This window comes from Aptenodytes patagonicus, chromosome 4, assembly GCF_965638725.1.
Source record: "Aptenodytes patagonicus chromosome 4, bAptPat1.pri.cur, whole genome shotgun sequence".
Taxonomy (NCBI): Eukaryota; Metazoa; Chordata; class Aves; order Sphenisciformes; family Spheniscidae; genus Aptenodytes; species Aptenodytes patagonicus.
In genome coordinates, this window is record NC_134952.1 from 62,365,298 (window position 1) to 62,392,344 (window position 27,047).

Below are 27,047 nucleotides of genomic sequence, written 5' to 3' on the forward strand. Positions count from 1 at the left end.
GGAGCAGCGATGGAAATGAGCTTAATTTTTTAACTCTGGAGAGCATGATGGTTGGGTCTTTGAAAATTGATCTGGCAAGTATTAAAAAAGAGAAGTGATGTTTTTCGATACGCCTTCAAGTTAGGTCACTAATGATATTACTGCAACATCACAGTCAGTGCACGTGTCAGTTCTCTGAAAGAAATACACATTAGATGCTCCCTAATGTTGTACAGAGTTATACTGTGTACCTTGTGGCCATCCATACACATCCCCACTTGCTAAAGCTGGTCTGAGCAATTTCCAGCCCTCAAATGCTTTTTACCACCTCCTGCTGGAGGTTAACACTTCTCCATATCTGCTGGTTGATGTGTGTGATTGTTTGAGTGATCCTCTGACCTTCAGCCAGAAAAAGTCATTAAGGTCTTTCCTGGGCTATATTGGGATGTGCTCACCTGTCCCTTGGGCTGATTCGGTGGGGACCTCTGCCTGGGTCAGGGGGAGTGGAGGGATACCCTTCTGTTTCATCAAATGGAGAATTGCCACTATGATAAAAATAAGACTTCGCATTTATATAGTGTCATGTTAAACAAATCCACTTGGAAGTATATATGTACAGCATATTTAATGCTTAAATTAACCACAGTAGTTGAAGAATGGTGCTTTTCTGCTTTTTAATTTCATGTATTTAAACCCACCCTATTTACTGGAACGTAGAGAAGCTAGCTGCAGATTTGTGCTATCTTCCATGCTTTTCCTGTGTGTTTCTCAATGGCTCTACTCTTCGTAATTGTTAATTGCCTCTCCTCAAAGTTAGGCATGAATCCTGCAGAGATCTGCCTAGCTTTCACTGCAGGCATATCTCTAGCTAACTCTGGCGCTACCAGGAAGGGCAAAGTGACAAGTACATGTTAATCACAGTAGGGTCATGGCCTGTTTAGAAATGAAAATACTGCTTAGCATGACAAAAATGTCCTCAGGTTACATTCCTCACTCGGAATACTGGTGGTACATGTGAACTGCGCGTTGTGGCAGGCATGTCTTGCTGAAATTGCAGAAGCCCCCACTTTCACATCCCAGGTCAGGGAGGAGAGGAAATGCTTTTCTGCTGGTGGTATTTATAACTCATTTTGGACTGTAGCATCAGGTTATGTTTTCATGCCACTTGTTGCTGCCATTGGAAGTAATGTTCTCTTTGCATGAGCAGGAACTCCTCTGACTAGCACACCTAGGGAGAGCAAAGGCCCGTTATTTTGTATATCACTCTGCTGATTTTCTGGCAGGCTGTTTGGTGGGGGAGAATAGCTTGGAGAAATGTGGTCATCCTCATTGCGTTGGGCAGTGACTTGAGGATGTGGTAGAAAGGAGCCTGGGGGAGCGGGGACAAATGGACTGTAAATAGCTTTTTTTTTTTTTCCCCCCCTCCTATGTGGATGCACTGGAAAAGGCCAACTTGTGGCCCCATCTGCTTTTATTTCTCCCTAACAAAGTACTAGTGGACAAACCCAGCAGTATGTTTTTCCACTTCTGAAATGCCTGAAACAAAAGGTCTTAACTAGCATCCTTTTATATTTCTAAAGGGTCTTTTATCTGACTTTATCAGGAATGTATCAAGCCTTCAGTATGGAAAACTGCCATTTAAAACATTTTTTCCTCCTAAAAGTCCTCCTGAACCTCTGAAGCCCAAGGTGCTCTTAGATGGCAAAGCTAAGATTTTGCGGGAGCTGGAACTTTTTAAAAAAGTAATACTTTTCTTTTTTATACAGTGGGAAGAAATCGGTGAGGTGGATGAAAACTATGCTCCGATACACACATACCAAGTATGCAAGGTAATGGAACAGAATCAGAACAACTGGCTTCTGACCAGCTGGATCTCTAATGAAGGGGCGTCCCGCATCTTCATTGAGCTCAAATTCACCCTGAGGGACTGTAACAGCCTTCCAGGAGGACTTGGGACTTGCAAAGAGACTTTTAACATGTATTACTTCGAATCAGATGATGAAGATGGGAGGAACATCAAAGAAAACCAGTACATCAAGATTGATACCATCGCTGCTGATGAGAGCTTCACAGAGTTAGACCTCGGCGACAGAGTTATGAAGCTAAACACAGAGGTGAGAGATGTCGGGCCCCTAACGAAAAAGGGGTTTTACCTCGCCTTCCAGGATGTGGGTGCCTGCATCGCCCTGGTCTCTGTGCGCGTGTACTATAAGAAATGCCCATCGGTGATCCGCAACCTGGCCCGCTTTCCTGACACCATCACGGGAGCAGATTCCTCACAGCTGCTAGAGGTATCGGGCGTCTGTGTCAACCACTCGGTGACTGACGAGGCGCCGAAGATGCACTGCAGTGCTGAGGGGGAATGGCTGGTGCCCATCGGGAAGTGCTTGTGCAAGGCAGGGTACGAGGAGAAGAACAATACCTGCCAAGGTAAGGGTCTGCAGGGAGGGTGCTGTGCTGAGGCTGCTGAGGTGATGTGCGGTCTTGGCTTTCTTCTCTTCCGTGTCCTTCATGCCTGGTTGAGTTGACAATGGTGGGTCAGGTTCTCACTTCCACTGAGTCCTTTGAATGACTGTGACAGCATGAAGAGAGGCCTTGGCTGGATGTAGTGGGACTTGACACCTATGTACAGGTCCTTCCGGTGCTTACAGGGCTGTGGACAAGGAGAATCTGGCATGCCACTATTACCTTTGGAGCACTGTACTGTTGGGTCCATGAGGCGATTGCAATCTTATCTGTTATTTAAAGCTTTACATTATTTTTCCTCAATATCTGGGTTTCCTTACAAATTTTAGTAGCTTGGTTTCTTTTTTCTGGACTGTACCAGGGAATGTTTGAAGTTAATCTCCCTATGCAAAATGTGTTTTGTTTTTGTATTTAAAGGAGTATGTTTTTCTCTCTTTATCACTCTATGGGGGGGGGGGGGGGTTTAATTTGATGTGGTGTGAGCTGATTGATTTTCCTCTGGTAAATAGCTTAATACAAAGCTGCTCAGCTGTTCAGAGTTAAACTTAAAGCCCACTGATAAAAATGCTTCCATATGTTTTCACACAAGTAGCTGGCTGAGGTTCCTGAGTTGCTGGTCAGCATAGGTCTCCTCAATCATCAGGGGCCTTATGCAAGAGATCTAAGGTATCTGAAGCTCAAGACCTAAAAAAGAATACTTTTGAAGAAGTGCAACATACTCTAAGAGTCTATTATCTCATTTTATGGTTTGCTGTATTATATGCTCGTTTACAAAATTGCCCTTCCATTGTAAATATATAACAGGTAGCCTAAAACCTATTCGGACATAAAAGAGAAGGGGAAAGAAAAGAAGATTTCAATGCGGTTTGCTTTTTTGCTGGTCATCACTCCCATCTTAATTGCCTTGTACTTGCAGCCACTCAGTAGTAGATAACCTGTGGGGAAAGCAGAGGGATTCTGCTCCAACCGAAGGCAGTGTTGCATTTTATTTTCACCTCGCTCCAGAGACTTGTTACTGGTGTTTGTAATGTTGGTGCGAAGGATAGATCAGTGCATATCCAAAGCAAACTGTGGCCTTGATCCTTTAGTCCTTGGTCACACACTGTGCCTGTGAAGATTACATAGTTCAAGTCTCTTTAAGGGTTGACTTGGAGAGAAAATGTAGGTATGTTTGTTTTTGGAGAAGCCTCTAGTAAACAGCATGTGGAATGTGCTTTTTGACCAGAATAGTCTCCTTTTTCTGCAGATGTAGTCAATACAGCAAAATCTGACTTGGTTTTGCTTTTCCTGTGCCTATAAAGATACTTCTGTTTAGGAGGGAAAAAGCATCGGACTTGATGTTTGATACTGCACAAGGGGAGCTAAGATCAACATTAGCCCAAGCGGAGGAAAGCTAGACTGTCACAGATGAGGGATGATGTGGGTCAGATAGATCAGCAAGGATCTGCTTCATTATGGCTAAAAATACTCTGTCCCAAAATAATGTGCACTGCTTGGGTGCTATGTCTAGACACTGACTTCAGTCACCTGTAGGAATTTTTGGAGGAAAGGGGTACATCCATTAGTCACCTTTCAAATCCTGGCCTCCCACGCTGCATGAGCGGCATGGGATATCTCAAAGCACTCAAAGATCTCAAAAACAAACAAAAACCAAACCACCAAAAAAACCTAAACCAAAATACTGGACTGGTTTAAACTAGAAACCTGAGACTATCTTTGAAGAGCCTACTGTGCCTGTAGAGCCGTTGGATCTTTGGTAGTGCTGAGATAGCAATCTGGGGTGTGCTTTCAGAAGACCTTAGTGATTTGAGGTTCTGCTTTCCACTTTGGAGTGTGGGTTGTTTTTTTAAATTTATTTTTCTTAGTCAGTTGAGAGGACAGTGTCCAGCCCCGCAATTTATGACTGTTGGGAAGGACTGTGATCATAGTTTGGAAGTGTAAAGATGCTTTCTGGCGATGTACCCTTGCCCTTCTGTCATAAGGCATACCCACATAAACTACTCTTACGCTTTACCTACAGTCTGCACCCTCGGCAGGAGTTTATCACTTTAATTGCTCTAGATCTGTTAAAGCCCATAATTCTAATTTGTAGGAAAGCCCTAAATTCCATCAGCAAATCAATGGGATGATGTGCTCCGAGTGCCTACGGCAAAGTCTGTTTGAGGGCCCCATTTGGATGTCCTGTGTTTAACCCAGGTCATCGTGCCAAGCGTTTCCTGCTGGTTGGCTCCGAGATGCTCAGTCGATAGGAGACATTCAGCCTTAGGCCATTCAGGAGGTCTGCATTCAGTGTGTATGGAGTTCACGCTGATATCCTGTGTGAGTAAAATGCTTTCTGGTTTGGATATTGTTATATTCACAAGGATGAGATTTTTTTTCTAGGTCAGTAAAGTTAAACTTTGCAGCCCATAAGCAGAAAAGTAACACCAAGAAAGGTCCTTTGCGGTTGTAGATGCCTTTTGTTTTGTTTTTTCACAGCCTGACTGGTGTTTAGGAAATGCATTCCATGCTCCTGGCTGACACAATGATGGCCTTGGCACTCTGCGGTGTAGCTTTGACAAACACCTAAATAACTTCTGACCTTTGGTTTGTAAATCACTTAGGTGCATCTTGCGAGTGGTTTCCCTGCTTGCTTTCACTTAGGCATAAGCAGGTTATTAGTGACCATGCTTTGGGAAACATTTTCAACCCAGAAGAGCCTGGCTTTGTTTATTAAAATTTCTCCTGCAAAGATGACATTTTCCAAGCTCTGGTGTCATGTCTGAACAGAGCAGACTACACTCTCTTATTAGAGGTGGTGTAAATCCCAGCCACCCTCACAAACATATGGGAACTATTGAAATCCCTTCTGCCTACAAATCATTAATTGGCAACGATGTTCTGAATTCATCATCTTGTCAGCAGGGTTCCTGTTTGAAGAAGGCACTGATGGTAACAGCTGAGCAATTTCTCTCACTGGGGACACTGAGGTTGTAAATATGACATGGTCTAATCTCCTTATATAATGTGCTTGCTCTCTCAATTAATATAGGCAGCTAGGTAGTAGTTACTGTAAAGAACCCAAACTACTTGGATTTTTACACCTCCTTTGGCAACATGGCCCATTTATCAGCAACTGCTATGGGACAGCTAGAAGTAAATTGTGACTGTTTTGGGACATATTTATAAAGGACCAGTGTTAAGGTTCATTATTCACAAGAATAAATTGCTGTACTAGTTAATAAGAGAAATGAAAGCAGTTGCTTTGTGAATTTCTATGCTGGTTTCCAGGGTGGTGATTTGGTGCCGCTAAAGGACTGATAGTTATTGGTTTTGCCTCGGTTCAGCTGGTGCTGTCTGAACGGGTCCTTGAGGAAATGTGCCTGAGCACTTTCACTAGCTGGAAAATGCCCAGTTTCAAGTCTGTTTGGCCAATTTCAAGTCTCCTAATGGTGGTCTCCTCCTCAGTAGACAGTGCTCAACCAAAGTTGAGGGCCGGATCTTAAAATGCTGTAAAACTTGATGTAGCACCACTGAAGTCTTTTACCCATTTAGGGGTTTGGCCAAACAGTTTCTTACCTGCCCCAGTCTATGCTTTCCTTCTTCCTCCACTGGAATCACAAATTAATTAAATATTTGAGTAAATAAAAAAGAAAAACGGCACTGAATGAGAGCCAAGCTGAAAAGGCGAGTAATGAGTTCAGGAGGTCGTGAGGCTCTCCTTTTGAAGAATTAGTGCATGCTGCTACTTGAAGAGACATCAAAGGTACAGCTTGTTTTAGCCAGCTACAAGGTATGGACAAGATTACAGATGTTAGAGGTGGACAAAATAATGGAGGAAACCTCAGTGAAATCTTTCTTCACCCTTGCCTTCTGAGGAAGAACTTTGAAACTGAGGGCTGGAGGGAGTATGGGTTGGGGTATGGTTTTCTGGTTTTAGGAAGGAATTGCTGCCAGAGGAAATACTTGGATATTTTTTTTGTAAAACAACTCTAGAATGTTCAAGCTCTTCTGCTGTCTTAAATATTGATGTTTGTTTGATTATTCTTCTCTTAATCAACTTTGAACATACCTCAATGCATTTACAAAACAATATTTATTTTTGCTGATTGTTCATTACTTGTGTTGCGATTCAGCTGAGCTCTTGCAAAGAGAAATGAGAATTTCTTACAGAAAACAAAGGCTGCAGAAAAACCTCATGTTCGCAGGTCTTTTATTCTGGATGTAATTAAAACTAATTGACATAGGTAGCTAGCTTAAGTAGATCAGAAGTTTACCTGCCGAATCAGTTCTCGGGTGATTTTGTTGCTGGCTGATTGGGGGCGAAGCAGAATTACTCATCTTCCTCTGAGAGCAGTGCAATCAGTGCAGACGTTTGAAGGCACTTTCCCAGAGTGGTGATTGCCCCCCTGTTGATCAGCTATTGGAAGGATATTCTGAGGCAATTGTTCTTTTGCAGCTGTGCAGGAGCAGGCAGGCAGAGGTAGTGACCCTCCGCTGGTGGGTAGCAGAAGGCACCCTGCTGGAGTGGTTGGAGTTGCCTCCCATCCCTGGAGGGTTGGGAGCCAACTGAGGGCTTGCAAAGGTGGTGATGGCACTCTTGATGACTATTGTTTCTGTGTCTGCACAGCAGCTATCCCAGAGGCCTGACTTGTGAGTGAAACACATAGTTGATACCACAATTAAAAAAACCTGTATTTTTAACAAACTCGCTGTGTGTGGTTTCCTCAGGTGATGCAGTGCTGCAGCTCAGCTGTTGCCTTCCCTGTCCCCTTATATCTAGGAAATGGAAACGTGCTGCTGCACAGGTAACCTTATTTTGGAGCTTGGTCTTTTGCTCCAAAGCAGCCAGTGTTTCTGTTTTTGCATCTGATGTAGGTGCAGGAGGGGGGCAACTTTTCTTCAACCCCCTCCATGACTTCCTTGCGTGCCACTCCACCTCAGGTTGGTTGAATTCTCAATCTCAACTCCATGTTATGGATGCTAGAAAGACAGTGTACTGCTAAATCCTGCCTGTCTTCTGGGAGACTTCCCAGCTGGGACTCAAGTGAATAAGGCAAGTGTGCTTTTACCCTTGTGGTGGAGTGGAAAGCAAGCAAAGTCCAGGGATATATATAAAAAAATCTTTTTAATTTTTCTACTGGGAGGTGATTACATGGCAAGAAAAACATTGATGAAAATATTCAGTGTATGGAGAATACTGAATTTGGAAATACAGTTGCCCCTCCAGGGAGTTCTTTGCCCATCATTCATACTTCTTGTGCATTTTTCTGATTAAAACCAAATTGGCTGGGAGTATAGCATGGTAGGTGTTTATATAATTATGAGCTGAAGTGCCTAGTTAATTTTAATTAGGCACAAAACCTACCAGTGTCAGAATAGCTAGATTTTTGGCCACGCAGTGTGTATTATCTTTTCAAATGTAAAGAAAATCACTTGAATGCTACATTTCAGCAAAAGGCAGTTGTCACTGGAGGGGGAATGGGTTTTATTCTGTAGAGAGATGCGTGCGTGTATATTTAGGTGTTTTGTTCTGCAGCTGAAATAATTAACAAGAGCAGGGAAATGTTTTCCACAGATCAAAACTGTGTTGCAACAGGATTGATTAAATATTACTCTCTGTTTTATTTTGCATGTGTATTTGCTTTCATTATAGGAGGCATGGTATCCGTTTATGCACAATATATCGTGCTTTGCTAATGACTTGTAACCTTCTGTACTACCTTGTATGCTTGTAACCCCAATGACTCTGAAGATCTTACCTTACTCTGCAGCGATGCTTTTAGGCCATTACTTTGACCAACTTAACCTTACTGTTCTTTACAGTGTGGCTGCTGTGCAGTCACCTTCCAGAAGGACAGTTAAGGAGTACTTTATTCCCCCACAAAGTATAGATTGAGCAGTGCAAATAAAATAAGGTTTGGAAATAGCTCAGAAAGTGTAAACTGTGAAGGTCATGCTTGCTTCTTAGCCATAAGATATTTTGGGGCAGATCTTAGGGTATGCTTTTTAGTCCGGTCCTAGATAACTGATATTTACTTGAATACTGACTTTGGTTTTAGCATTCTTGAATATAGGGTATCCATTGGTAGCTTAGGCAATTTCTTAAATTAAATGGGATGGGAGAGGTGTTGCAGGAGAAAAGGAGTGTTAGCCATGGTGCCGTTAGGTTCCTTTGATTGCCCCCTTTGACTTTGAATTGCTTGGAAACAGCTCGCTTATTAATTGTGGCTTTTAGAAACAATTAAGGACTCTGAAGAAATACTAAGGATAAAGTACATGAATGCTGGTTGGCAATGCAGTGAATTTAATTGCCTTGATATAAGATATGACTGTCCCCAGCTGCCCACTCTGTCCCATTGCTGGAAGCTGCTGCTGGCCCTGCAGAAGTGGATAGTCTGCCCATAGGCTGATGTGACCAAAGGAGGGCTTGTCTTGATGCCCTGGGCTGGGGGCAAATAAGATGTGGGCACTATCCCTGGATGGTGATCTTTAGCAGAAGGGTGGCTGCAACCTCTGGAACTGCCAAGGGTCTGCCAGACCTCGTTTGTTAGAACCCTCATTCCACCTAATTTATATGGGGTATTAAAATGAAGTTGTACTATTGCGTTTTCTTCATAATTCAGGTTTTCAGTTTTGTGTTTCTCATTTAGAAACACTTAGCAGTAGTTAATGATGTGTTGACATTTCAATAATAAGCTTTTCTCTCTGCATGCTTTACATCTTGACCATTTTAACTTGCTTTGGGTTAACACTGAGGTTGAAATCCAGGCTCCACAGAAGGAGGCTACAATTGTGCTTTGTGTGAACAGATTCACAGCTTACTTTTTATTTCATTTCTTTAGCTGGATGAACTTGTATCCCGTATAAGGTAAGTGTTCAGTAGGCTGCAATAAGAGCAAAGAGACAGCAACACAGATGTCTGCAGAAAGAGATGAATCTGCTCTTCATGTAGACAGAGATGCCCATTCATTTTGCTGGAAGTTTGCTCATTTTCTATCACTGAAGAAGTTAATCTAGTATAGACCTGATGGTATCCACGAATAACACATGGTTAGGGTTGTATTGAGCATGATACTGCTGTGCTTCCATTTTTGATTTCCCTCAGGGTGGCTATGAGGTTGTTAATACTGGAACGAACTTGAAGAGCAAGTCTAGGTGTTGTATAAACCCCAAACCGTATACCCAAAACAGATTAAAAAAAAAAAAAAAAAAGGCAAAAGAGACAATGCCAGGCTTGTGGATGTCCCTTATTACTTTCATATACCTGTCTTATCTTTATAAATGTATGGCCTTAAAACAGCTAAAGTTTGAAGAATTGGGATTTAAGATGACAACTTTCTACTCACTGTAAATGACAGTCAATCAAGTTAAGGCCAAGGAGATCCCCTCCTTCCCCTGAAAATCCAAGCTCTAAGAACTGCAGCTCGGTGGCATTATCAGGACAAATCCACTGGTTGGGGGGTGAAACAAGGCTGTCTCTGCCTGCATGCCTCCCTGCGCTGCCTGAGGTTACGTTCCTGGCAGCAGGGTGGGTGGGAGAGAGGATATGCATCAGCAGAGCATCTTCATCTGCATCTTCAGCCTGGCATCCTTGCACAGCCCACTGTGGTGGTGATGGTGGTGGGCTCAGCTCCCATGGCAGGTTTGCCTGGCCAGCGTGGAACAGGGAGGCAGTGCTGGCTTGGGAAGTAACTCATTGTTGTGGTGAGACTTGGTGATGTATCCTGAGTCAAGTCCTCATGGTAGGCTTTGGGTGGCTTGTGAGTAGTTTCGCTGGAACTTCAGACATGACTGTTTCAGTGTGAGGAAAGAAATAGTTAATACAGACTATTAAAACCATTCCCAGGTCATACAAAGGGCTTTTCTCTGTTGGATCTTGAAGGATCTACTTTATGAAGGAGGTCAGAGTCACTATTCCCCATTTAACAAATGACGGTCTTGGGCCAGAGGCTGAGTTGTTCGGTGCCAGCCACAGGCTAGAGCCTGAACCAGGGCTCTGGGTGTCAGTGCTGTACTTGATCCTATGTGCTCTTTTTATGGTCTTAGACTAACCTAAAACCCTTGTAAGATCATTCATCTCCAGGTGGATTCATTGGGAAGTAACAACAAACTTACTGTTCCTCTAGAGCTGGAATTTGAACAGAAGTTGTCTTTGCAAAAGGCTTGCTTTTGTACCTCAACTAGACGCTTTTAAAAAAAAAACCCACAACAAATGTTTGGCCTGGAAGTACGTTTTCTGAGCAGGACTTTCACGTCAACTGGAGCCTCTGCCTAGTGTGGAAGCTGTGCTGAGGAGCTAATCTCTGCCCAAAGGTCCCTTTCGCTGCCAAAGTCTCAGCGTTATTGAGTACCAGACCCTTTGCGTGTAGATAAAAAAGCATCCCAGGCCCAGCAGACTCTCCAGTCCCTCTGCACATGTGTGACTAGTATTATTTGAATAAAGCGAGCCTGCCTAGGGAGCCAACATGATCTTTATTGAACTCCGGAGTCATGGTTACCATCCACCGAGTGAAATGGCTGCCTCCTGCGCGGTCATAAGGGTTGCTCTGCTAAGGTACTAATTCCCCAAATTATGCGTTAGAGGTCTTACACTGAGTCGGACAGTCATCCCACTGCAGTGGTGACAGGTCACAGTGTTGCGTTCGAAAGCTACCTGGAAAGGAAGCTCTGTAATTACTGCGGAGCCAAAGGAAAAGCTGCTCCCTGTGAGCGTGGGGAATGTGCTAATTTGGTATTCGGTGGAAGCAGCCTGTGGGTTGCCGCTTCCCAGCTCCGAGCTGCTTTGCAGATAGCCTGCAACCCAGGCAGTGACAGATCCAGGACCGTGGACTTCATCACTGCCGGGGCTCTGTGCAGGTTCAAGAAGCGCCAGCGATGATGGGATCTTGGGACAGGAGCCAGCGTTTTAGTATAAATCCAAGGCAATTGGGCATGTTAATTACTGGAAGAAATCCACAGCAGGGAGGAAAGGGTTCAGGATGATGGGGAGGTGCCATGGTTAATTGCCAAGGTCCATGGATGCCCTGTGCTGGTGGGATTTCCTGCATTGCAATGGTCGTCTTGCAGCAGGTTGAATATTATCTCTCCAGGAAGAAACCTCTAGAGCAAAGTGTCTGCAGAGGGAATTTGAGGTAAAAATGGCTGAAGGCTCACAGAGTACTGTGGCAAAACCAGTCATGGGACCCTCCAGTAACAACTCAGGTGTTGCTCAGGGCTTTTGCATGCATATGAGTGTGCTGGTAAGGGGTAAGCGTACAGATGGGATTTCACTCTTCCTGTCCTACCTGGTTTTGGGGCTGCTTTTTGCCCGAGCACTTGATGCTCTTTCAGTACCAGAGCAGATGATCAGCAAGAGACGACTCCTAGAAGTGACATGCATGGAAATGGCTACAAACCTCTGCAGAAAAAGGCAGGCGTCTGTCTTGCAAAATAATCTTTTTCCCACTCTGCCTGCCCAAAATCCTCAGTCAGGCTCAGATAAAAGCTTTTCTCCCCTTCCTGTGCACAAGTCTGGCCCATAGGCTGGCCTGTATTATTTATTTATTTGTAAAGCCTTTTTTTTTTTTTTAGAAGAGCTTTTACATTATTTTTCTTTGCTCTCACAGTTCAAGCATGATTTAATATGTCAAAACTAGTTTGCTTAGCTGGCTTTGATTGTCTTGCATACTTCCACTAAAACAGGGCAGTCATCCTTCCAGGCATGCTGCGGCCCAGACAAATGAAGTGTCATGGCAGCTAGGACCTGCTCTCGTGTTGTCACAGCAGTAGCATCCTCTGACAAAGCCAGCAGCGGGGAATTTAGATGGGGGTAATGCCTACAGACATGGCTTGAGTCAGAGCGGTGCAGGCCCACACAGGCAGATGCAGAGACAAGCTTATGCGCGAGACACTTAATCGATCATTCATGTGCAAAGGCATTTCAGTCCAGATTGAGAGTTTAGCTAGTACCAGAGAGAGAAAGAAACTGTCTTATTGGTGTCTGCGCTGGCAAGCCTGGCAGAAATAGCACTTGGAGTCCTTGCTGCAGCATAGTGCTGCCGGACTAATATATCTGGGTGCAGGTTTCCTGGCAGAAGTGAGTTGCAGTGTGATCTTGTGATTTCTGTAGTCGGTGGGGATTTTATCATTGATTTTGGTGGGAGATGATAATCCTTTATAATATATTCTTAACAACTAAATGATTTCCTGGCCTAGATCTTTGTTAAGTGTTGCACTGACTGCCAGCAGAGCACAGCCTATAGGATAGAAATTCAGTTCATAGTAATTGATGTAACTCAGATCGGACCTATTTCTCAGGAAATGGTCTGATCCTCATCTCCTCCAAACCTCCCAAATATCAGAGAGTTTCTGGCTCTGTGTGGTTGTCTTTTTCTCATCTCGTGCAGGGGGACCCAGGCTAAAGTTCATCCATGTGTTTCTGCGCTGTGCTCCAATGAAAAGAGTAGGGAAGAAGTTTTGAGTCGCTCTTCACTCTTATTACAGTTTAAGATGGCATGTCCGCCCTTCAAGCCTGCTTGCAGGACTTGGTGCATCATAGGAAGCCTTCTATAAGCTGCTGCTGCGGTGCTGTGTGCTCAACTGACTCTTGCTCTGCACTTGGCATCCTCATCGTTGATGTCTTTGGGCTCTCAACTCCTGGATGCGTCGGTAACACAATACTCAGCAGTTAGGTCAGACATCTTGGTGCTTTTTTGCTAGTGTGCTATGTGGAGTTTTCACTCTCTGGTGTGTGGGATGGCTGCCAGCTGGAAATCTGGTGCTTGGGGACAAGTGAAATAATTGTATGTGTCTGTTACTGACTGAGCTCCGAGTGTGGCAAATGGCATTGACAAGAGCTGTGTCATCCTGATGGTGAAGGCGGTGAGTCATGCACTGGCTCTGAAATGTAGTGTGTTAAGTGCACTGGTAGATGGGGGCGCAGTGCCCCCTGCCAGACCCTGCCCTTCCAAAATATTGTAGGGTACTGTTTGGTTTGGTGGCCTCCCAGCAATTCCCAGGGCAGAAGGGTGCTTGGAAAGAGCCAAAAAGTCTGCTTTTTTCCCCCCCCCCTTTTTTTTTTTCCAAGATAAGACTATGCTAGATCAGACCTTGGTATATAAAGCAGTTGGCCAGTGTTATCTGAAAGCTTGATCCCATGACTGTGTAAACTTACAGTTGAACGTATGCTCTTACAAAAGGTGTTTATCAAGATGCCTGTGCGTGATGCCTTCTGTGTCTTCGGTCATGCCTGTACGTGCAAGTAGTTTGCTGCACTTTGCATGCTGTGCACATGACTAAGAACACAGTGCTTCTAATGTGGCATGTGTGTTTAGTACCATGTGTAGCTTTGGGCTAACAGGAAAGCAAGACCAGCCCAAACTAGAGTCAGTGTTTTCAGGTGGAGGCATTTGCTTTTAAGTTGGAGGCATAAAAGCATTAGCTTAAAGTTCCAGTGTTTGTTTTCAGCGAGCTTGTTGTAAGCATTTTGCCACTCTGATCGGGGAGAAACCGAGGCTGTGCAACAGTCGTGCTGCAGTTATGTCCGTAGGACATCTGAGTCTGTAGAGGCATTGTGGGATTTAGTTGGAGGCACGTTGTCACTGCCCGCATGCTGCTGGCAGATGGGTGAGGGCCTGTGGAAAGCCAAGCTAGACCATTTCTGGTTATGGAGTCCCCTTCTGTTTTGCATTGTGTATGTGCATGCAAACAGCGTGGGCTGTGAATACAGATAAACAAAAATATTCTTTCTGAAAGTTTGAGCAAAGGCTTCTGGTTTAACAATTCAAATTTTACATGTTCCAAAGACTGATTTCCAGATGCCATTGGGAAAAGTGTCGGGCCACATTCAAATTAGCCTTATTGTTCCATAATATCTTACTGGAGTACAAGGTTAATTAGTACCATAGGCAATATGCATTATTCATCACAGCAATCAGGCTTTTCTTCTGTGGGGCTGTTGTATGCTGCAAATGGTTTCCCTTCCAATAACAAATCCTTGATATATTATTTTCATACTTAATCCTGCCAAATCATATTTGTGATATATAAATTATGTGGGCACTCTGATGCTGATGGAAAACATTTCAGGTGTCAAAAGGGCTATGATTTTAACGTTTAACTCCTGGCTTGCTTGGGTATAGAGCTCCAGGACCATGGGAGATACAAGGTGGTTTTATTAATGCCCATCTTCAATCTGACCCAAACTAGGGATAGCAGTAGTGATGTCAGTAGTGCTGTGTTTTACATCAGTAGTGTTTTCAATGCTAATTAACAGCAGTATCTCATTGCAGGTGTGAAGTGCTGAAGTTGTGTTGCTGCTACGGCACTGTGGCTGCTTGCAATATCCCAGCACAGATCTTAAGCATCTCCATTCCTACCCTGAGGGTTGTGGCTGGGGAAGGGTTTTTCTAGTAGGGCTCCTTCAAGCACAAGGGCTAAATATGAGGTGCCCTTAGCTGCCTCCCAGCGCCAGGGTCCCTGCCCTGCTCCAGGGTCCCATGCAGGATGCAGCTGGGAGCAGGGGAGATGCTGTCTGACTTGTTTGCATAAGGTCTAGCGAGCAGTGGCTTTCACTTGCAAAGCCTGTTTGTGGTGCATAGGGCTTGTCCTTTCTTTCTCAGTTCAAGAAACCAGCACTATCTTGTCCTCAGCTGGTAATAAGTCTACTAGGGAAGAGTCATGTAGGAGGAGTTACACAGTGCTGTGATTCACCTGATCCTTCCTTTCCCTAAAGGCAAGGCACTTTCACCCCTGAGATCCTGCTGCTTTCTTTGTCCAGCATTCAGGAGGCTGAGTCGCTCCCATATGCTGAGACTATGGTGCTGCAGGTGCGTATAGCTTCCAGAGCAGCACTTGGAAACACAGTGAGCTGTAGAGACCCCTCTCTGCCACAGTGTCTACTTAAAGAATAATACTAATCTGAAAGACTAGTATTAGTCTTTCACTGCTGCTTTCTAGCTCTGACATTTTGCCCTGGCTGTCTTCTGGAGGAGTTTTCCAGCTGTCTGTCAGCTGTACACATATGTATTAAGTGCATAGGTAGGTATTAGGAGGGAAAACTGAGACACAAAGGCCGGGTGACTTGCTGAAGTCCCACAAACCAATTTTGACATAGTCGGGAGGCTCAGGCTTCCTGCTTCTGCCATCCTTCCTTCAAGATCATTAGCAATTCCTCTGATCTCTCTTGCTCTCCCGAAAAGGATTTAGTCATGCACTTGCTTTCTAACATAAGATGGTGTAGTCTCCTTGCACAGCTGGGCATGCCTTGCGAAGTGATGCTGTGCTGTCAGGGCTTGGGGAAGTAACTTGCACTGACATGGCTGGAGGATAAATATGGCAGAGTTTTACCATAAATAGCCTGCGACAACAAATCCACTGCGCTACACCAGCCTTGCTGAAGCGATGGCGAGGAATGCTTGAGATTCCTTTGTGTTCAAATTGGCAAGTAAATATTTTCCAGCAACCCTGACTCACTTCCCTTCTGCCCCTCTTGTTTTGTATGTGCATTGTTTTCCCCTCCCGAGTTTCCCTTTAGGAGGAACAGAGCACTCTGCTTAGGTGACTGCTTTGCTGCTTGCCTCCTCCCAGCTGGGACAGAGAGGAATTACAAGGGCACAATTTTTGCAGTCTGATGCAGAACACAATGTTGTTTTTGTGTCAGATAATAGAAAATGAACATGTTTTGAGAGCGAGTACCCTGGTGTGTCCAGGGCTTTCTGGGGCAGTTTGGAAAGAGCTTTTCAGCAAGAACAGGCAGGTGGATAAATGCCCAAATTACACTTATCTGTCAAATAACTGGCAAATGTCTCTGACCCTTGATTTAGGTGCTGTTGTGATATAAACAAATGAGCAGTCACAGGACTGTAAAGAGGTGATGATGAGTATTATTCTTTTCGTCTGATTATTACCCACTGCTTTAAAACAAGTAGCTGAGATGCCTTTCAGCAGACCTCTGCTCTTGCATGAAACCACATTTGTAGAGTAATTTGGATTGCTTCAGGTTAAAACAGAAGGGTCAACACACAATGTTTGCTTAAAAGTTGATTATAGGCAGCAGAATAATAAGTAAATTGTACCCAAAATATAATTATGTAAATCACCAAAAGTGGAACGGCTTTGTCAGCTTAGTCTTTAAGAGTCTCATCAATAACTTATGAGCTTCAGTAAATGCACTGTGCTCGTATGCTACTTTGTTGCACACTGTTATGACATAAAGGCAAAGGAATTTAATTTTTTTTAAGCATTCCTGGGGACAAAAAAAAAATTCATAGCAATCAGTGTGTAAATTTAGCGTTGTGTTGTAGATCAGCATGGTTGAAAGTATTAATGAGAGAAAATCTTCTGCGGATGCTGCGTCCATAGATCTCTGAAATAGCTCGTGGGGGCAAAGATTAGACTGTGTGGCTGATAAATAATAGAAGAGCTTTGCTCCCTCTCCTCCCCTCCCTTTTCCTAGGTTTACATGACATGAAGCACTACTTGGAAAAAGTAGTGTAGTGTTCAGTCTGGAATATAACAAAAGCCATCGTTGTTCCAGAGAAAAGTTATATTTTTGTTATGTTTTGATTTTTTAAGTAGTTGGTCTATAAGTCTGTTGAGTCTGAAGGGGAGAAAAATCAATTAATTGCCACAACTGGCTGCCATAATGAATGGAAAAAGAGCCATGAAATCAGAGGGTGTGCATGGTGGGGGGTAAAGTCCATCATTTTTGCCTTGGCCTCATGGATGTAACCAGCAACTTGAGAATTTGTTTCAGATGTGCTTAAAAATACAAACAGCGTATACACCTGATGGCCCTACCGGAGGAAGGAGAGGTCTGTCCCACTGAGCAGGTACTCGGAAGAGAGCCGGGATGGGGGCATGGCACACCAGGCAAGCTACTGACGTGACATTTGGCAGGCATTGTGGGGACTCTGTGGTATCTTTTCCTGGTACTTTTATCCCATAAATGTTTTACGTCTACTTATTAAAGAAGGATGTGGTGCTGGCGCTAGATGGGACTGACCAGTGATTTCCTGAAAATGACCCCATAAACTCAGGTTTATCCTCTTTTTTCAGTGCTAGATTTCAGACTCTGCTTTGATTTTTTTTTTTTTCCCCCCTAGCGGCAGCAAGAGAGTAAAGTCTCCTAGATGCTTTAAAAATTACCATGTTTTGAAATGTTCTGAATCTTCATTTCTTAGAGAAAAAGAGTCAGGTCCTACTTTAAATAGCTTGCTTATGTTTTGTAAAAGGCAATAAAGGCAATGTATGATTTCCTGGGCTTTAAAACAGCAACAACATAATGTTAGTAGCACTAACATGTGGCTAACATGGCCTTTCCAAAGCTATGGGAGTTTTGCAACTGGTGATGAAGAAAAAAGGGCTGAGCAGTCAGTCTCAGTTATGCTTCTTGTATACTTGCCTTTTTGGGGCAGAATTCCCAGGGCTTTTGTCACAGGATCAAATACCTGTTGTACACAGGTGATGTCATTATCCTTATTTTGGTGATGAGGAAGCAAAGTAAAGAAAGAAATTGGCAAAATCATGTGTCATTCAATGGAAAATCAGGCTTCCCAATCTTGTACTCTACTTGCTAAACGACATGTCCATGCAGATACAGTGACTGTTATTAGTAAGCGTAGGCATGTATCTACTATATTTTAGCTGATCTTAAGTGACTCGCTGTCCTGGCAATAGTTAGTTTCAGTAATGTGATTTGTAGTTTACAGTTGATGGTTTTTTTCCATATACCTAGGCCAGAATTTCAACTGTAGCTCAGTCAAACACTTTATTACATTTTGTGTTGCATATTCTCACAGTCTACAGGATATTCTCAACGAGGTTAGGAAAGCTAGAGAGAGGAGAACGTCATTGCTGTATGAGTATTTAATTTCTAATGTCTTAAGCTATTGGAGAAATAGGAGATATTTAACATGTTATAGAAATTCCACTACAAAGTACATGGTATTACTAAGCTATCTGTATCTTCCCTTCTAGAAAAGGCTGGATTAAATATTTTGCTCTGTGCTGACTTACTAAAAAGGATGATTTGCAGCCTTTTCTCTTTTGCTGAAGCATCAGATTCTAAATACATGCTCCAATGTTTGCTTTAAAATAGCATGCCACCGTGGATGGTGTTTCTACATATTTAATTATCTCTTGAAAAGAGAGTGAAAGCGGATCAGTGCCTTACAAAGCAATATGACTCTATTTTGCATCCTGTGGCAACAGGACTAGATCTCTTCCTCTCAAGTAAGAATGAAAACAAAAGCTCTTACTGTTTTCATGCAAAACTGGCAATCTACTGTTTAGACAAAACCCCTCCGACTTGCAGCTTCTGTAGTCAAAAAATTAGCAAGCCAAAACATACAAGTGCAAAGTTTCCAGTAAACGGTGATTAACTAGTGTGTAGAAACGAAGCCTTCTGTGAGTTTTCAGTACCTTCAGTTGAACTGTTTTATAATGTAATGCTATCAGGATATTTCATTGTACACAGAAAGGCAAGGGAATAATAAAATATATGTGCTAGAATTCCCCTGTGCGGGTGAGTTCCTTGAATTTATCCAAATTGCTGGTGTGCCTCCAGAAATTTCCCCCAAAATGATGACTAGTTCTTTAATTACACTTAGATAGAGCTGTGTTGGTGGTGGTGTTTGAAACTACAGATTGAATTTAGTAATGTAAGTGTCATTAATCTGGTGAAATAAAAATGCCGAATTTTTTAATAAGGTCTCAATTTAATGTTTTTAAATGCTCTGAAGAGATTTAATGCTAAACCAGCTGATATAAATCTGCTCAGCTCCTCTGTAATTGTCTTTCTCAGGCATGTACCTCTCCTCAAGGGAACTTGGCTCACACAAATTTCAAAGCTGTTTACTGCCTGCATGAATTTGATGGACTCTCACTTTTATTGTTAAAAGTTGTTAACATCAGAGGTGACCAGGAAACTGAAGTGGCAGAGTCTATATATAGTATTAATTGTCCTATATTTTTTGTAAGGTACCACAGAAAAGTCCTGGTCTTTCTGTTATGCTCTAGATGCCTAGAGCCTGTCCGAAAGAGTTTGCAGGTTTGAGTCTTAATGTCTTTTAAGCCTTACAGGTGAGTTTTTGGCCCCCATTTTGGGGGACTTGTCTGTGTAACAGACTGTGCCTTGCTTTTTGATCTTGTAAATGGAGGTGTATCAGTGCCACTACTTGATCTTGCTGGTTGCAAGGCACTGGGAGATGGAGCTTTGTAGCTGCATCAGCCTGGTGCATTGAGGTTTCACGCAGTGCTAAATGGAATAGAAATATGCCATTGTTTTCATGATTACATTTGTTTATTCCTAAATAAGCTCCCGTGTTTTTTCCTTTGGCATTTTGTTTCCCCTCTTTTTTTTTTTTTTTTTTCCTAGCCAAACATACTTTTCATAACAAATCATCAAATTGGTATGTTTCAGATGAGGAAGGGAGAGCATTACTTGAGTTGTGTTCTAATTTATATATATGAAACATGCTGGATTGGCATTCCTTCTTATGGAAATCGCGGTCCTTCTTCATTAAGCTTATGTTCATTCAACTTCTGTGGACCTGTCATCATTTACACCAGTGCAAAGTGAGTCCAGATGAACTCCCTTCCATGCTTAGTTTCCTTGTATGGGAGACCTGAGAAGACCTTGCCCCAGGAGTCAGGATGGAGCTGCCTGCATGTTAGTGAGTGTATTTAGCCATCCTAATAGTAAATATTGTGGATGAGAGGCAGTGGTATTCACAGGGGAGCTGAATCACTGTAGTTGCTTCAGAGCAACAAAGAGCGGAAACTGTACCAGCCTTGAAGATGAGCCGGTGCTGCGGTGATTAAAGAGAGATACATTTCCCGTGTTCCACGTAGGAGTCGGCATTGTTTTCCCTGGGGATTTTCATCAGTCCGTAAATAAAAGACGCTGATGGTTTCCTTGGGGAGCAGCTTAAGGTCTGAGAACATTGTTTGCCATCAGATACTCCTCATTAGGTGGTGACTGGCATAGGGGAAGGCAGGTAGGGTGCTGAGCTTTGGCACTTTTCCTCTCCCTGGCTGAGTCACCCTTTCCCTTTTTGGTGTTTGCTGTCCCACCATCTAGCTGAGATGAGGGAATACTTGTGGATCGGCCTCCCCAGGCATTTTTGGGGGTGGAAGGGAGAAGGTTTCTTGGGAACTTGATGCTGTGTGAAGTTAGAGAAGTCCAAATAAATACTGTGTCTCTCGGCACAGGGCAGGGAACCTGTGTATTTGCAAGCATGGGGCTGGCGGGGCACCGATGCTCCTGGGTACCACGGTGCAGTTAATGAGCACTGCTGCTTTTCTTCCATCGATATGTGAGCGGCTTGGCAAGCAGGCCAGGGAAGACGAGGGGCAGCTCGTGAGCCCAGTCGCTGTCCTGCTCTTTAATTATTACTGTTTTCAAATCCCTTTCAGTATTCACAGCTCAATTTATGTGCTAATTGGCCCTTTTAATAATCAAAAGATAGAGACTACAAAAGTCGGGGTGTGCGTTCTCCTGGCAGTGCCACTGCGTAGCTGTGATACATTATCTGTGGCAAATGTTCTGTTGCATTGCGGTGCTTGGCCTCTATCAACTGGCATGTTTTCTGCTGGGTCTGGTGGCCTCCAATGTGAAAGCTGGTCCGGGAAGGAAAAAAGCTGAGGGGAGAGTGGCTACGGAGTACTGTGGTGCTGCTGGGGCGGGGAGATACTGAGGCACAGAGAGGTGGATGCTGCTGCAGGGAGGGTTTCTGCTGCTGGGGGTGGTGATAGAGGAGTGGAGACCATGCAGCTCCTTCCCCAGACGGTGGGTGAGGTGCTCAGCACCGAGTGCATGTTGAAGTGAATTATCCACAGCTCCTCCTAAGGTACAAAAATAGGATTCCTCGTTTTTACCGCCTCCTTTGGCTTCCTGTGTCTGCCTCCTGCTCCTGTCCCCTATGAGATCCCCGAGGTGGAGCGAAACCCGGCTTCCTCAGCGTGTCTGGCTCTTCTCTCTGCCATCGCATACGCTGTGGTATTTCGCTGGAGCTGCTCGAAATGCAGCTATAATTATCGAGTACATATCTGCTCTCATTCCCTCCCACTCACCCTCTGGTACCTTGTGCTGGGCCCTGCTTTTCCCTGCAAACCCCCTCACTCGTTCCTAGTGCTTCCACCTCCCCTCTCGCTCCTCCCCACTGCTCCCAGGTGTGGGAGAAGCCCCCTCCTGCACCCCACAGCCCTTCCCATGCTCTTCCAAGCTCACCAGTGGGGAAGCCTTTCTGTGGTATCCATGTTGGGAAGGGGCAATGTGCTTGGATGTAGGTTGCCTTCTGCCCTAGGATGCTGGTTTGCAGTTTCCCCAGGGTCCCTTGCAAGTGGAATCATCGCCTTTTTTTTTTTTTTTTTTTTTTTTTGGGACAGGCAGTTTTGCTCTGGCGTAGCAGTGTGTGCAGGAAGAAGGGAGATGTAACATCCTTCCTGCCCCCAGCAGCATCCCAGGCGGCTCGGATGGGTGGAGTGGCAGCACCCGGCATCTGGGCTCCTGTTACCAGCTGAGTGAGTGGGACTGGAGAAAACCTCAGCCTCCTGGCTGCTGGGGAGGATGTGCATAGCGGGATGAGCTCCAGGGGGGTGATGGAGGAAAGGGACAGCTCGAGTTGGGTGAGGGATGGCTTTATGTTATAAAGCATGTGAGTTTGCTTTTCCAGAGCTTTCTCACACATGCACGTGAGCGAGGAGTGTGGGTACGGTCTGGGCCTTTGGGGATGCCGTGTCCTCTGCTTTTTACAAGAAGATGGCACTTGCTGTTTTTCCTGGTTGATAGTTTGCTTCTAAACTGCTTATTTATTTTTCTGGGCCATCACAGAGTTGGCAAACCTTCTTCCATGGAGGTGGTTTATGATGTTTGTCCTGCTTATCTGGAGTTGAGAAGTATCCATTTTGTACCTTTGGAAAAGTTAGTGTAATTTTGGAGGAAGCTATTTTTGTTGGTGCCTTAGCTTCAGGAAATATTACCATGTTGCTTGTGAGATGCTAGGAAACTTTTTCCCTCCTGGGTGTTTTCCTTCCACTGATAACTGGTCAGTCTCCAAGGCCAGCCCTTTTAGAGAGAAATCAGGCATACTGTGCATTAATTTCTTTTTAATCAGTTCTTTCACATCATTGGCAAGAGATGTTCACCATGAAAGAAATATGCAAACCCTCTTTTCACTCTTTACAGTAGTAAAATTGGTAAAAAAGCCTTGAAGTAGAAACTGTTTTCTTAATTTCTTGGCAAGTTTGTGGAAAGTGAAGGGGAGGTTATCCGATTTGTTAACAGGGCTTGGAAAACTCCCTTGGGAGATGCTGCTATCCATTATGGCTGCATGTCTGTGCAGAAATAACAGTCTGCAAAAATAACCAGATGCGCCTAGTACATTGAAAACAACAGTCATGATACTGCTTTGAATAATACACTACTGAGGGATCTTGCTGGAGGTGAAATAAGATACAGCGTGGGAGAATCAAGAGTGATGTGCGAGTATTGAAAACTGGGAGGTAGCTAGGTGTAATGCATAATTACTTAAAAATATCTGTTAGTTTATCTTGTCCGCAGGCTTCGATGGATCAGAATTTTCTGGTCTTTTTCTAAAAACAGTAATTTTCTTTTTTCTTTGTTTTCATGGAAAGTAATGAACTGAACACAAGCTGATTTGTTTCAAGAAAGCTTCTACCCTGTTAACTAGGGACATAAAGAATTCATGCTGAAAATGCTGTGAGCCTGAGTTGCATATAGCTTGCAGTTTTCATGTTAACCCATCCTTTGGCTTTATCTTTTTTCTGGTGGAAGGGGTGTTGGTGGGAGGGGAAGATGTTTGCATCTCTAAAAATACGTGTGGTGCTTAGCACAAAACCAATAAATTATTAGAAAGCAATATTTGTCAAAAGTGGTCAGTAAACACAGAGTTCAGTGGGTTTTCCCAGCTCTCCCTGGAGGCAGGTGGATGTAGTGGGTGGCTGGGGCAGGGCTGGTGTATGGGTTGAGCAGCCAAAAGGGAGATGTCTTAGCAACATCCAAGCTTGGGGAGAAATGTGACTCAAGACATGGGCTTAGACTTGTTAATATGCTCACCTTGGAAAAGAGTAAGTTTCAGACTATATGTATTGCTTCGGTTTTTGGAAAAAATGTGGAAAAAGCCTTCAGATTTAGCAACCTGTGAGGCTTTCTCTTGCCTAACCTTTTCATGCTGGTTGTTTCACGGAATGCAGTTTATGAAATGGGCTGGTTTTAGGGGGTTGGTATACGTTTCCAATTGATAGGTCCCAGTTTGTCTCAAGCCAAGAGTGACCCAGATGTAATTACCGTATGGTGGCCATATATAAATAGTTATGGGAGTGTGGGAAAAGAGGGAGAGGTGAGGAAATGGGTAGAGCATTGGCTGCGTGTTATTGCTTCTTGCAGTTATCAGTATATCAGTATTGCAAATGTATGCATGCAGAAGTTGTGTAGTTTGCTTGAAAATCATGAATTTTAAATGCTACTTATTTGTTGAATTCTTTGATTTGCCTCACAGATTTTGAGCCTTTAGTTTTCATTTTCAAGCTTTGCTTGGCAAATGTGAAGCCTGCAAACCTAATTAGAAAAAGAAGGATGGAGGTTGTGATTCTAATGGGTCATTTAATGTAAAATACCAAATATGATGAAAATAAGAGACCTGGCAAGAGTGGCAGGAAAACGTAAACAAACCTTTTGCAGCTGATACCAATTGCTCAATGCTCCAACTGAGGGGCTTGCTCCAGGAATAACTGGCTTAGGTTTTCTGGCTTGAATTTGCTACTAGGTGAGATGAGATTAGTATAATAAAACCCATTTGGCTTTAACATTTCAGTGCTTTCATCTAACGTCTTTTTCATAAGAGGGGCGAACAACTGTACCCATCTGAAGATAAACCTTGCTGTCTGCATCAGTAATAGTCTCTGAGAGGACATGAAATAATAGAGGTGAGTTTTGGGGATATGCACTGCTTTTACCTAGGCTGTATGAATTCTCCATTGCAAAAAAAAGAAACGTTAGTCCCCAGTGCTGCCATTCTGTCACTTTTCTTTCCCAGCAAATTAAGATATTATCCATGGTGTAATAAATTATTTAAGATCAATACACTTGGCAAGTTCTTATCTTGTCCAGTAGGCTTAAGATGAAAAATTATACAGCATGTTTCCAAATGAAGTGTTGCATACATGATAAATAGTCATTAAATTGTGCCTCACAGATGACATCATACATTAGGGGTGTTTGTATCTATGTAGCTCCCAGGAGTCAATTATTTTGTCAGCTAGTGCTGCCTCATGAAAATAGCAGATTTTTTCACCAGGGCCAGGCAGCTAGCCATGAAGGAGAAACTAAAGCGGATGTGTTAGTGGGAAATGTGGCATTGCAAGGCCAGCATAGGTGAAGTGAATATTTAGAAGTTGTAGGGAACCTTGAGGCTGATGCTTTTTTCTCTTCATCTTACTGACAGTATCAGATGGCCAAAGTGCAGAAGCAAATGTTCAGCTTTAAAAACAATGGGGAGCAGCAGAAATTTTTTAAGTGTGGGGCGTGCACCTCCAAGTTGAGCACAGGCTTAATGCTCGAGTAGTGACATGCCTAGAAGGAAGATTTTAGCTTTTTTGATTTATATTTAATAGCTACCCAGTCACTAATGGTGTCTACATGAAACTCCAAACTCAGTCCAGGTTAGAAGCTGCTTATGAAAAGTTGAAAGCTGCTTCCTAGTTGTAGTACTATTATTTACACATTGAGTAACGCTTCCTGTATTTCTATTTCTATATATCTATACCAATACTGTTGGTGTTAATCAGCAAGCACTGTACCTGTTTGTATCATATGTGGCATATATGATATATGCCTTAACTGGTTTAGCCTTGTTTTAGAAGTGTTTTTCTGTTTTCCTATGAATGATAGCGCTGAACATTTTGTTATTTTGGGGAGTGATGAACGTGTGCAAATTATAACTATCTTGCATGGCCTTTCTTTGCAGCAGTTGCAAGTTTTGACATAACCGGTAGTTTTTCTTTGTAGCTGTAGCTCCTCCTTGAGCTCTGTTATGTAAGTGTTTGAGCACTTTCTCTCCTCCCTTCTTAAAAAGTTCAGTTTTAACACTTTGTGCTGGGACGGAGGTGGTCTCTGATCCCCCTTCTCAAAGCTCACCTATGGCAAACCCTGGAGATGCAGTCTGTTCAAGATGTCTGCAGCACAGTCTCTTCCTGCACCGTCTGCGTGATGGTGCACTACAGCTGATGGGGAGCTGCAGGCACCTCATCAGCTTGAAACCTTGTCCTTCATCACAGTCTTTCCTTTGAGAGTTGTTTGTAAAGTTTTCTCAAAAAATTGTACCCAAGGTAGTTTCTGCCTTTTGCGTTTTCCTGAACACAGGTGTTAAGGTGGTTGTATCCACTGGCTATTGTGAGAATGATGTTTTTAAGTTTAGGCTCACAACCTACTTGAAATCCTGAGGACGCTGATGCAGGCTGGATTCAGTACTGAACTGGCAAAGGTGAAAGTGTGGAATAAATATGAAGCAAAGGTTTTGATGCTGGTGCATCCTCACTTGCTTCCAAAACAATCTGTTTGTACATGTCCAAAAGCCTTTTAGGTAGTGAAAATTATCCAGCAGTAGAGTATGGCCAGAAAATGTCTGGGTAAAGAACACTTTAAAATGAGAATTTCTTATGACAAAGAAACACTTGTCTTGATTAAAGCAAGAATACCCGTTGAAAACATTTGTGACTTTGACCCTCATCTCTTGACTCAGTTTACTGTGTAGAGTGTGTTTCAAATGCCTCAGTTCTTTGCATCTTTCACTACAAAGGGTGCTGGATGCCCCAGTAGTCTTGGAGGCTACCCAAATAGGTCTTAGACTGTTTTGAGACTGGTTGTGGTGTGACCTAGAGAGATCCCCTGCAGTAGATTATCCTTCTAAAAGGAACCCAGCAGGTTTTGCTGAAGCATGCTGCTGGGATGAAGGAGAACGAGAAGCATGCAGTGCTCGCTGATGCGCAGAAGGACTGTGAAGTGATGAGGAACCATGCTTGTGGCACGGGCAGCATTGGGGACCATGGTGCTTGTGGGAGTGGGCATGACTAACCAGCAGACGCTTCTGGCCATTTCTGTGCCATGGGCTTTCCTAGCTGCTCCTCCACTGCTGTGAATTAATTTGGAGCAGCGCTGTGCTGTTTGTCATGATTTTGCTCAAAAGGAGCTGATAATTGTGTCAAATTGATCCTGCAAACAGTGGGGAATGATGGTTGCTGTTTTGCATCTTCCCACCTTCACATTCCGTGGGCCTGTATTTCTGTGAGGACTTCCTGAAGCCCTGAGAGCTGTCACCCAAGATACCTCAGTGCATCTGTGAATTAAGGATTTAACAATTTTGCATGCTCTTTGATACCGTTGGAGGCTTTTCTTGATGGCTCTGCTGTTGGCTGCTCTGTCCCCGGTCAGCCCCTTGTTTTGGGTGATGAAGCCTCCCAAGCAGATGATGTGCTTTTGGACTTTCGTTTTCTGTGGGGTTGCAGGTCAGAGACCCTCCTTGGAAGGCAAGGGCCATCTGAGACCCTCCACAACCTCTTCCTTCAAGTAGATACTTTATGTTTTTATGGTGAAAGTAATTGGGAGTTGGTGTGTTGGAAGT

The 27,047-nt window shown here is 43.7% G+C and overlaps 1 protein-coding gene across 6 annotated transcripts in view; it reads left to right on the top strand.

Moving 5' to 3' along the window:
* The window catches only part of EPHA5 (EPH receptor A5), a 196,891-nt gene that overhangs the window by 38,593 nt on the left and 131,251 nt on the right, over positions 1 to 27,047 (top strand). For all 6 annotated transcript variants that reach the window (XM_076336961.1, XM_076336955.1, XM_076336960.1 and 3 more), the window contains exon 3: positions 1,746 to 2,409. In XM_076336961.1, coding sequence (XP_076193076.1) covers positions 1,746 to 2,409 — 664 coding nt within the window. The remainder of the gene's footprint in view (positions 1 to 1,745; positions 2,410 to 27,047) is intronic.